Raw genomic sequence first — 12,231 nt, 5'->3', positions numbered from 1 at the left:
TCAATACTGGAATCACTATTAACATTAACAAACAACATATATTCAACAAAATGTAGCTGTAGTTGGGCCATATGATCAAAACTGTTCTACTGCCACTGCTACACCTATCTCTGTTTACTACTATCTACTGTGTATGGAAGAGCAATGTGTAGTAAAGTGCAGTTATTACCTTTTGTCCACTTCGTCCAGGCTCTCCAGGTTCACCCTGTAATACATGCAAAGAGTTTTCTTTTCAACCGCTTCATTTCAACTACCTCCTGGTTCTAAATTGATGATTAAATTAACATTGGCTTAACTTAACTTGGCATAATGTTATTTGAGATACAGAGGTTTTTTGGAGATGTAATTTAACCAGTTTACGTCACTCTTAAACAGCACTTTGATAAAGAACAGATATGTCGGCCATATTCCTACTCTTCACTCTGAATGGGTCGCACATGCTAGCAAGCTAACGTTCGTTTTGGAGTTGGTGAAGTTAGCTTGTTTAACAGTTACACCTGGACGTTTCTTGTTATAAAAATTGTTGTTATAAGATAAGTTGCGTAAATATTTAATAACAGCTACTCGCTATGTAACAACAAGTTAGTTTGTGTGATGAAAACCTTTGTAATTTAGTGACACATTAGCTTAGCTCTTACCTTGATTCCTGCTGCAGAGGAGCCCGCATCTCCCTAAGAAAACGGTAAAAACAAAACCACAACAAATGTTTGAGAGGTACAACATGGAAAACGTTCCAAAAAGTGACAGAGGTTATTACGAGACTCGATGGGGGCTTTTCTGTCACGTCACAACAGGAACAGACACGACAATTACAGTGACAAAAGAAGCCTATTTTTACTAAACAATGCAGAACATAACAGAACACAACTTCTGCTGGACAGAATTGGGTGAAAATCCAATTAGAAAGAAGATTGTCTGCTATTCTAAGCTGTGTTGAGATTGAATGTACCTTCTCACTAAAGTTTGAGCAGCATTTTTTTTATATAACCACAGTGCTGGGGACCATTTCATTGTTTTTTACACTGTCAGAGTGCAGCTGCATACTGGTGTAGACATGAAATCTAACACTATATGAAAAAAAAAGCACAACCATGGAGGTATGGGGCTTGACAGATATACTGTACTAACGGCGACCATTTAGGCCATTTTTTCCACTGCATCTCTTCAGGTAGGGTATTGAACAATAAAGAGACAGAGCTACTTGTATCATATTTTTCCAGCAAAGTCATCCAGACATCCAGAACCCACGTCCTTTCCTATGCAGTGCATTACTTCTGCAGTGTACAGTAAAAACATACATAAAACAAGGGGCCAATAAGCGTAATTATGGGCGGTTGGTGGGAAAAAGGGAGCGGGGAGAAGGAGACTGGGTCTTCAGCTCTGGTGTGGACTCTGTGGTTTCTGTACACATACGCCTTGCGCTCAGAAGTTGCTGAAGGAATGCCTCTCGCCCTCAGCTTTTTATGGGACTCATTACGATGCATAGCACACAAGGCAATGTTTAATTGCGGCAATTTTTTTTGCAGACAATAAACTGTGTTACTGTTTACAGCTGGGCTTTGTTGCATACCGAAGGGTGCCTCTCTCTCCCTATCTTAAAACGTATAATTCAAATTTTTATATGAGTACTTTCTTACTATATATTTTATTGAGGGTACAGAAGATCTAAGAGGATGAACTTTTTCGTTGGCTGTGTAAATGGGCTCCTCATATTACATTAGAGAAGACAAATGAACGGCTTTTACGTGATTTTAAAAGATGAAGTGAAAACGTTTTTGGTCACATACTTAAGAAACAACATGGATGTCATGTTGTGGTTGACCTAAAAATTATAATAAAAAAGGAATTTTTATACAGAGGCCAATTAATCTGACTTTTTGTGTCTTGATTGAATAATTGTTTCAACAAAACAAACATCAAAGTCAGAGCTGGTTTACACCTGTTGCTTTTTGGCAGGGACAGTGCCTCACATCTGTACTTAATTGGTACATCTTATATAAAAAAAGAAACTACAAAAGATTTCAACTTGTTGAGCTCATAAACAACCTATGGACTAAATGTAAGCATAATTCATGTTTTTCCCATATTATTGTTAGCAGAACGAGAACATCGGGAGCTAATATTGTGAGAAATAAGAATTTAAAGCACAGTTCACACACTTGGAATCAAAAAGCCACTGTGACCCATGTGAAAACAAGTATCAGAGGATGCTATACCAGCAATTAACACTTCAAGCCCCTGCTGCTGAACTGATATATCCCACTGACGTTTTCTGTCATGACAGATCTAGCACAAGTGACACCAAGCCCAAGAACCGAGTGAGAGTTTTCACGAGTTTAATCTATTCTAAATGAAGTACTAGAGATGGAAAAAGTGGTGAAGTTGGGAGGTGAGCTGAGGTGTGGCACAGAGTGCTGAAATGTCCCAATTGGGCCAATTACCATGGTGAGGCTACAGCCTGTGATTTAACCACAGAGCAGAGCAAGGACAGAGAGCTGTCACCACAGCTCCACTTCATTATAGACACCCAGAACTGTCGCTGCATATTGCCATTTAAAGATAATAGCATGGAGATCTCATAATATATACTTAGTAAATCAGGCCATTTTCCAGCTGTTTGCTTAGTGAGAGCGAATGAGATGGAGAGGATTAATCAGCGAGCAATGAAGCCGAGACAGAGTTGTGACAAATGTAACCATTAAATGTCACCACAGCCCTCAAAACATGACTCCTACTTCACATTATGGTCATTAGTAAAGATGACCAAATTCAGCGGCCTTGGCTGAATATCGACCTCAGTCACAGAGTTAGAATATATGTGAGGCAGCACAGATTATGATTGGCTCCCAGGGCAGAAAAGGCCCTGCCAACAGTTGAAACGCGGCCAGTTCACAAGAGCTTGGACCGGATCTTAGGATTCAAAAATTATACCAACCACTGTGCCACACCGGCCAGAGCCAAGCGCTCACAGTCTGGAAGTTCCCAAAACAAATTCAAGAGTTTACTTGGGTTTATTATTCTTTTTTTCAACCTTTTCCTATCTCTGAGGTTCGACTTTTTCAACAAGAAGAGTCACAGTTAATTTCACAGCTAGTTAAATACTTAGGCAGAATGCATCAGAAGTAAATGGTTTAGAACTAAAGCTTTTAACTGTGGTAATGATTGGTTTTAAATGAGGCCAGGGATGGACGTGCAGAGGCTATTGGAAACATTTCTCTTCACAGTTGATGATGGCTTATGAAAGCAACACAGCAGGTAATGTCTTACATAAATGTACACTGTAAAGAGTGGTGGGAAGTAATAAAGTACATTTACTCCAATACTGTTTTCCTTTTAAGCTACGTGTTATTTGATGATTTACACTTCTTTACATGTTTTGATCGTTAAAATTATTGGGAACATTGCAGAACAGGATTGTACATCCAGAATGCGTGATTATCTTAGAAAATATGATGTATAATTATAATATGTTGTTGTTTGAGGCAGTTTGATTAAACACAACTTTATTTAGGAATATGCACCATGTGAGCACATTATAAACTAAAATTAAATGTTAACTTAGATTTTTCCACAGGACTCAGGTCAACAAATATAAATAATGCAGGGCCTCGGTTGACACATACTTTAATTGTGCAAACTTTTATGCATCTCTAAAGCTTACTAATTAACACATTGTAGCTTATTTGTTCAACATGTACAAAAATCAAAGTGTAAAAAATTACATTTGGTGCAGTTTTCCTGGTGATTATCTGCTGGATATTGCCAGGCAACCATTTGAGACTCCAGGAAGTTACTGATCCTGGCCAAGAAATAGTTGGGCATATAATCACCCATAAAATGGCAACATAGTATATGAGAAATGCTCATGATGCTCATCATAGCATCAATCTTCTTAGCAAACTCTTGGCAAGAAAGCAAATAAGCTTATTTCTCAAAAAGTCAATCTACTCTTTTAAACCAGTTGACAAATAGTGAACCCAGGGCTGCCTCACAGATATATAAGTACGAAGTAGTTACATTATTCAATAATGACTTTTCATACATAACAGCAAAGAGGAACTCTTTTTTTGTTTTTGTAGATTCTGGCAGCCCCTGTGGACAAAAGCAGTAGCGTTCCCAACACTTTGTTTCATTGATACCAAGGGGAATCCAACTGAATCCGGCAGCCCCTAAGAATAACTATATAAAATTAGCCAATCTTCTTACTGATGGTCTGCTTATGTAGTATGTAATGATTTTATAGAGGCATCAGTATTGAACTGTTTCATAACCAGCTAAAAACTCCTTGTAGTAGGTTTAAGTACATATTATGCCCTGTCATTTAGTCTCTTTCACACTCCACAGATCCCCCGCCGTCAAAACAATCTCCCGCAATTTCTCTCCCCCTCTAGTCTGTGGTCCCTGAGGTCTCTCTGCTCACCATATCGAAGCTTTCGCTGCCTCACCTCTCACCCCGTGTTACCACATTTTCCCTGCGGTGCGTGCTGTGTATTGTTAACTTTGGCATCTTCAGTATGGAAGACTAAAGATGTTCCCCCCTACCGTCCTCTGTCCCATCTACCAGTGAAACAATAATATCAGGGAAGAGCAATGGATCAGACACACAGCTCCGATGACAGGAGGCTCAGAGTGGATATACTGTATGTGAGCATGCATAAGACTTTTTTTTCTTTTCACTAAAACAATCTCTGAAAAATCAATCAGTGTTTGGTGCGTCTGACATATGTTAAACCCATGTGGATGTATACTGAGTTATATCTTGACTGAGAAACAATTATTCCAGCCATATGTGCACTATGTTAAAAAACACTACATCCTGACATTGACAATCTGACAAGATGAGGTAATCCTATCCATACTAATGAAAAAATCCTCCCTATTTCCAGGTTACACTCCCTTCTGTCTCTTTTTATTGTGAAATACACGAATATGCTCTTGAAGAATGAATGGCAGGTGACTGGCTACAGAAGTCACAATTCCCATAACACTCGATTTCACTTTTTATTTTTGACTCCTGCGGCCAAAATCTTTTTCCCCCCACTTTTACTGCATTAAGGTAGACGAGATCAAAGCGGTGCTCGAGCTGCAAAGTTTTATCGCCCTCTACTTTCCTTTTTGTTCACTCATTTTCCACAGATGATATCCTGCATCTGTTTCCCTCAAACGGTGTCTTTCTTGGCAGCCGTGTTCGGCAGTCTTTTAAAAACCAGAGTACCCATAAAGTGAGAAGTTATCAAAGTTGTTCTCTGCTGAACAGCAGTAAATTGGCAGTGACAGTTTGAGTACACTGCTTCTACTCCGATGCTGGTCTATCAGTTATGTTTTGTTTTTATACCTAATTCAGTGTTTCCAGCGAAAAGCAGTGTCAATAGTTTATTTGAAAAAAAAAAAAAAAATAAGAAAATCACAGTATTTTGACAGTTGTCTGCTGTCTGTTCTTAGCAATTGTGTTACCATTTTGGCAACTTTGGGAAGAATCTATCTTTTCCCAGAAGTGAGCAATTCCAAATCAGCACCGGCTGATGTAAAGCTGAATCAACATTTTCAAAGCACCGTTTATTCCAATCCATAATTGTTTTTGTTTCTGAAATTCTTTAAAAGTTTGAATGGTAAACAGGCCCAAACTTTGTCATGAGGTCACCCAATACAAATACGGCTGTGACCTATTTTCATAAATGCTCCTTTAACAAAATAATAATGGCAAAAGCAGCGTCAAGTCCTGGATAGAATGCATGATCTGCCGCTGGACATGATTTCCGTATACTAACACAAAACAAAAAAACAAAACTTTTCCAGAAAACAAAAGCTTTTTGGACAGAAACATGAATCTATTAGTTTAGCTCCGAACAATCTGTCCAGCAGAGCTCCACTCTGCCTTTTGCTGGAAATGGATCCCAACTTGACAAGCTGTCTTGATGATAAATGGTCCCAAATTAATGCAGGAACCATCCAACCAGAAAATGTAGCGTCAGCATAGCATAGCAATTAAGTCCACATTAAGCACAAAGGATGCATCAAGTGCCAGGATGATTGCTGTTGTGCAGCCTTGACTACAGCTGATGGCACTTGACCTCAGTTACTTCTGCTGCTCTCCAAAGATCTCCTCTCAGATGGCTAACATTAACAGTTTTTTTATGTTTTCCGGCCACAACCAAACCCCGCCGTTTCTCTGTGCAAATTCCAAGAGAATGAAAGATAAAGCTGAATTTACATACCTTCTCTCCAATTTCACCTTTGGGTCCGTCTTCACCCATATCGCCCTGTGATAAAATCACACAGAGGTAATCAGTTTATTGATCGAAAGAAATGTGGCAAATCAAAAAAAGAAAACTATCTTAAACATGATTGCCGGATTGTTTACATGCACATAACACAAAGTGATTGACTGCCCTGTAAAACTGTGTAATGGATGCTTGGAGAAAAAGCAAAGCACACTGTAACAAAGATGAAGTACCATTACTGTACATGTTAAATCCACTTTGGTCACTAACTGAGTCATCACACATGGTTCAAATACTGACTGACTTCATGTGATGTAATGCACTCTGTGGGGCATTATGGAAGTCCTGGCATCAACTATGAAGAACTTCACTCCGAAATTCCCAATCTTTCCATCTTAGCTTTGTGAAACAGTGAATGTCAGTGTTGTTTCTAGCCATGCTTGTGGCAAGACTCTATGGATAGTAATGCTGGTTGGCTGGACGGTCTACCCCTTGATATCTAAATACTATATAAAATAATATATAAATATATCAATAAACGATGGATTGCCATGAAATGTGGTACAGACAATAATGTCCACTTCATAAATTCAACATTGGTGACCCTTATTTCTTTCCTCTAGAACCATGATCAGTCCAATATTGTTTATTTAGTTTCTTTCATTTATGACCAAATAACTGCAAAGCTAAAGCCATTCTGGCCAGCTGTACTTTGTTTTTAGTTCTAACTAGCAAATGTTGGCATGCTAACACACTAAACTAAGATGGTGAAATGGTAAACATTATACCTGCTTACCATCAGCATGTTAGCATTGAACATATTAGCATGCTGACATTAGCATTTAGTTTCAAAGCACCACTGTGCATAAATAATAGCCTTACAAGAGCCTGTAGAGTTGTAGACTCTTGGTTGCACAGATTCCTTATGAATTGCACTGCTATAAATCCAGCTGATTTACAGTCAAGAACATTAATAGCCTAAATGTTTCAATTTGTATATATTATAGTATATATATATATATATATATAACTAGTATATATATATAATATATATAAACATATAATATATATATATATATATAGCAAACAAGGATTTAAAATAAAGGGTTGCCCTTGTGGGGGGATCCTCATGATGTCAGAACTTCGAAAAAATAAGCCATACTGTAATCGGCTCTGTGCTTCTCAAACAATCATTTATTTTCCTGTTAGAGGCTAGCATTGTTTTTCTTGCCTGCTTGCTCTTTAGTTAGCAACCAGAGCCAAAAACAACAATTTATGTTAACATGGCTCCTCTCAAAATAAAAAGTACTTTGGAGTGATTTTCAGTGATGTCTTTGGCAGGGAGGTCATCATTTCACTTTTGATAAATCCACATTATTTTAAATTAAGTAAATGATAGCCTAATAGATTGTGAATCATGCAATTGAAATCAAAGGTTTTGTCCTTGTGGAGACTATTAAAAAGGAACTTGCTATCCCAGGCACTGTGCTTGACATAAGGCACCCATCTGTTCCGATGGATTGCGATTAGTAAGAACTTAAAATGACTACTAGCATTGAGTCAGGATTTAAAAACTTGGTTTCCTGAATTTGCCTTCTGGCCAGAAAACAGCAGTTTATGTCAACAGATCTGGCTCCTCTTAACATAAAAACCTTTTATACATATCAAACAGTAATTGTTTATTTTGTCTGCCTCTTCTCTAATATTTGCTTTTTTAACAATGTGCATATAAAAACTCTGAACAATAACTCTTTGTGACTGCTCATAACTCATAAACATGCAACCTGTGACAAGGCCCAGGGGTAATGACGTAGCTGTTTTAAGCCAAAATCTTTGGGATCGTCTTCAGAGGCCAGCGCACACCGATCCACCTTGTCAGACCATTCAGTTCTAACTTTTCTGAACACACACCAAAACCATCTAATTCAGTTTCTATTGAGCCATTATTTGTATCCAATTAATTCTCCATAGGACAGCGATGATGCTGCGGGCTCTGGTTGCTAGAAGATGTGTGCCCGCACAGCCTTATTATTACAGTGAGTCAGGTGTGTTAGATGTAGGGAATAAGTCTCTGATTTGAAGAAAAACTCAGACCAGCAACTGAGAGCAACAGCCTGATGGCTAGTTTTGTGGTCGATGAAGAACAATGAGTCATCACTTTCCTCCCCAGCCTGTCTCTGTCTTGACTGGGTCAGTGTTCACACCTCCCACCCGCTGCTGTCCAACAACAGAGAATAAAGGCACCATTAGAATTAGGGAATGGAGAGAATAAGGCTTTTTCCTCACTGAGGCTGTAGTGTGGGTTTAGTTTTTTGGTCTCCTCCAAGGCCTTTTTGGAGAAATTGGGTTCAATTTTGTGACTCACTGACTCACTGATGGCCAAATCTCAGAAGGGAGTCACCTTTGAAAAAACAAGCTGGAGTTGTGTGAAGTAAAAGCAGAGCTGCCATCATTTTTATCACAACGGCTGTTCTAACACATGGTGTGATATCAAGACTGATGCTAACAATAATGTTTGGTGATCTGAATTAGCACTTTACCTTTTCACCTGGCTCTCCCATTTCACCCTGTTGGAAAAGAAAGCAGAGTATTAAAGACAGAAAAGCTCAGGGGGAGTTGGGTTCAGTTTGGGAATTATTGCAGCCACTAAGGGTTAGATTGTATCTTGGGTTAAATTCATGTTAGATTATCGAAAGCCTCTTGTGTTATGACTGCTTTTCCCCCCAGACAGAGCCAACAGCTATCGGCTTTTTGAAGCGTTTCTTTAAAAATTGCACAGTGATTACTGAAAGTTGTCAAAATTAACAGGCCAGAATCCTACTTACAAGGTTATTTCACCAGAATTTCAAAAAATTTAAACCTATATGTCGGAACAACTATCACATTTAATTACACATATGAATATCTGCTATGAAGGTGACATGTTCCTATTGATATTGTGGCAAAAACGGATCATGTGGACATGATATCCAACAAAGATGAATGAAATAATATCTATGTTTTCTAAAGAATGAGAAACAAAATGTAAATAAACTAAGTATAATGAAAAATAAGGAATAAAAAGGGTCATAAACATGATTAGAAGCCCCCAAAAGTTTAATGTTTCTCAAATGGAAAGGGATGAAAAATTATATATGACTTCAAAACATGAAAAAAAAATATGATCGCGATGAATTTACAAGAATAAGAGCACACAGAATGTGTGACCACCAGACCTTGGCTCCAGGAACACCGTCCAATCCTGGGATGCCAACATCCCCCTATGGACAGCATAACATACACACAGTGGCTGTATTCAGTGTGCTGATTAAGCAACGTGAACTCTGATTTCAGGTCAGAAGATACAAAAAGCTTCACATTTTCATTAGAGATAACCTCTGACATTAACCTATGGTTAAGTTTGCTCATTGCTGCACAGGTGTTATGTATTTGCAGGATAGTTGATAATGGAGCAGTAGATAGGATAGTGTGTTTTACTATATTGCAATCAACGGACACTCAATGTGTTCATTTTCTGCTACAAATGAATAAATTTCATACAATTCAACAAAAAGATCAAAAATCCAATATTGAAACCACAAACTAAATCCAAAAGTAGAGAGGATAAACAAGCTGATTAAAAGCTTAATTATTTCTGGTCTGGTTATGAACATGAGCAAAAGAAGAAAGCCAAGTCCATCTGATGAATGCCAGCCCGCTGTTAGTGAGAGTATGAATCCCAGAAACCAACCTCAGTCCATCTGTTGCCAAAAACAATTAACCCCCTGACCTTTGCAAACCTACCACATCATTAGCCTTTAGAAGAAGAGCAGCTATTCCTCAACCCAGAGAGACAGCTTTAACTGGGTGATGCTGATTAATGTAGCCACGATGGAAAATAAAGCAATCTATTATTCAAATTAAAAATACATGTCAATGGGCTGCTCAATACTGACCATAATATAAGCAAAACTGTTGTATTGTATTTTATTTCATTTTTGTAAGAAAAACTGTTTCTTTTTCTTTCTCGGTTTCTTATTGTTGTTTGCATTTTTCCCACAATGCTTTGTTTTTACAAAGCAGCTACACACCAGTGGTGAAACTCTTCATAAAGGCTGGAATCTTATATCATCTGTCAGCCCACATATGGGAGTCATTGACATAATGATGATGATATATTGCCATAATGATGATGGAGTCTGATTAAAAACTCATAAACTAGGGCTGATAAGGTTTGCGTTAGTGAGCCTCTCCTTTTAGTGGATATCTATGTCAGATCAATATGATGTCTGACAGTCAACCTGCCACTGCTGGCAGAGTAGCCTTTGCTGTTTTAGACTTCAACTTTCTGCATGAGTGACACTCACATACCATAAAGGATTCGGTTTTATAGCTGCATTGCACAGCATTGGAGTTCTATTTCATGGGTGCTGGCATAACCACACTCCTTACACAAGTATGGAATTAGGCCTTCAACTCAAAAAGTCAGTATGGCTTTTCACTCCGAAATGAAACTTCTTTACTCTGGTTCCTATTACAGCATGCGTGCCTCTCTGCTTGTATCTTCGTAAATGCATGCTTGAGATTCGAAAAATGCTGCCTTACTCCCCATTCATTCTCGTCACTTATAGCGTCCTTTGTTCTGGAATAAATGCGTTTCTCCATTTTTCACTCATTGTGCAACACCTGCACTGTGTCTTCTTTATTCGCTTTGAGAATGAAATTCAGAAATGAGCTGAGAGTGTGAGCAGATTCACAGGCAGCTCAAGACTGTACTTTGTGGTTAAGACTTGAAGATGCAGCCCAAGGGATTTCTCCCAAATAGGATAGTGGTTTGAAATTGTCAGAATGCATGGCAGAACCTTTCTAATATGAAAAGTGTAACACATGGCCACAAAGACTAATGAAAACTGTAAGTATGATAAAGTGAGCCTTCTGAAGATAAAATACATTCAGTGTGGATTGAGGTTAGCTTTCTGAACTCTTTCATGTGTAGTATTTTGTAAGGGACAATGTTCAGACGGGCTGCTTAATGTAACTGAAACAATTAAGCATGATTCATTTCCTGTAATGTAAAATATACATCTGAAGTCTTTTTAATAACTTTTTTAATAAAAAGTGAAAATACATTACGGTTCCCTTGCAAATCCTCCTATCTAATTCTAAACTTATTATCAGGATCTTTCACCTGTCTCTCTGAAAAATAAGATTTTACAATTGAATGAAATTAAATAATCTTTTAATAAGACTAGTTTGCAGCATTTTCCTTGGTGAAAGCTACTCTAAACAGCAAGTAAACATCAACATCAAATGTATAGTTTGTAGATCTCAACATAGGAGTAGCCTCACCTTCAGTCCGTCAACACCTGGGACACCTGGAAGCCCAAGTGAACCCTGAGAAATAAACACAAAGGCCTTTAGGTGTCAAGAAACTTAAAGCATGGGACACTATAGAGTTGCGGTTATCAAAAATTAAAATATGACAAAGTACTTTTATTTTGGCACAAACTAAACTATAGTTGCTTTAAAGAGCGAGCCTACAGAGGCACTTCTGAACAGGCCTGTCTATTGTTCCCATCCCCTCTTCAGCATGTACAGCCCTGTGTGTGCTGATCTTCCAAAACCAGGCCAGAATAAATATTGCATGTCATATTTTAGGATCTGAGAAGTTATAGACGATACGGGCCAGAGGGCAAGACTGGGAGTTGAGAATATTTCTGTTGAGTTTTAAACTGAGAGAAGAGAAAGTTTAAAAAACAAAAAGGCTTAATATGTACCATAGCTCTTATAGTCCTGCAACTTACTTAAAGCAGATGATTTAGGCTCTGAGGTTGTAACAAGCATGTTTTAATGAACTCCCACACTCTTACACAGTGGTTTGCTTATGTTGGCTATTTGTGCTTCTTTGTAATAAAAGTGACTTACTGTTACCATGGTCACATTTATAGATGTATCTGAGATGCGTAAAACATTTGGTATATAGACTTAGAAGTAATGGAAAACAATGAAAAAAGTAATAATAGTAATAATA

The 12,231-nt window shown here is 38.0% G+C and overlaps 1 protein-coding gene across 5 annotated transcripts in view; it reads right to left on the bottom strand.

The window, feature by feature from the left end:
• The window catches only part of LOC118337909 (collagen alpha-1(XXV) chain), a 144,938-nt gene that overhangs the window by 21,630 nt on the left and 111,077 nt on the right, over positions 1-12,231 (bottom strand). For 4 of the 5 annotated variants that reach the window (XR_004797199.1, XR_004797198.1, XM_035675069.1 and 1 more), the window contains exons 11-16: positions 11,550-11,594; positions 9,437-9,481; positions 8,762-8,788; positions 6,216-6,260; positions 639-671; positions 170-205 (exon numbers count right to left, since the gene is read on the bottom strand). Coding sequence is in view for 3 of the 5 variants with exons in the window: in XM_035675069.1 (XP_035530962.1) it covers positions 170-205; positions 639-671; positions 6,216-6,260; positions 8,762-8,788; positions 9,437-9,481; positions 11,550-11,594 (231 nt within the window). In the remaining 2 variants the exon portion in view is untranslated. The remainder of the gene's footprint in view (positions 1-169; positions 206-638; positions 672-6,215; positions 6,261-8,761; positions 8,789-9,436; positions 9,482-11,549; positions 11,595-12,231) is intronic. The other variant, XM_035675070.1, reaches the window with a different exon arrangement.

Source organism: Morone saxatilis, unplaced genomic scaffold, assembly GCF_004916995.1.
Source record: "Morone saxatilis isolate NCDOM2014 unplaced genomic scaffold, NCSU_SB_2.0 Contig4, whole genome shotgun sequence".
Classification (NCBI taxonomy): Eukaryota; Metazoa; Chordata; class Actinopteri; family Moronidae; genus Morone; species Morone saxatilis.
The sequence above is the reverse complement of the archived record's forward strand: the minus strand, read 5'-3'. Positions and strand labels throughout refer to the sequence as shown.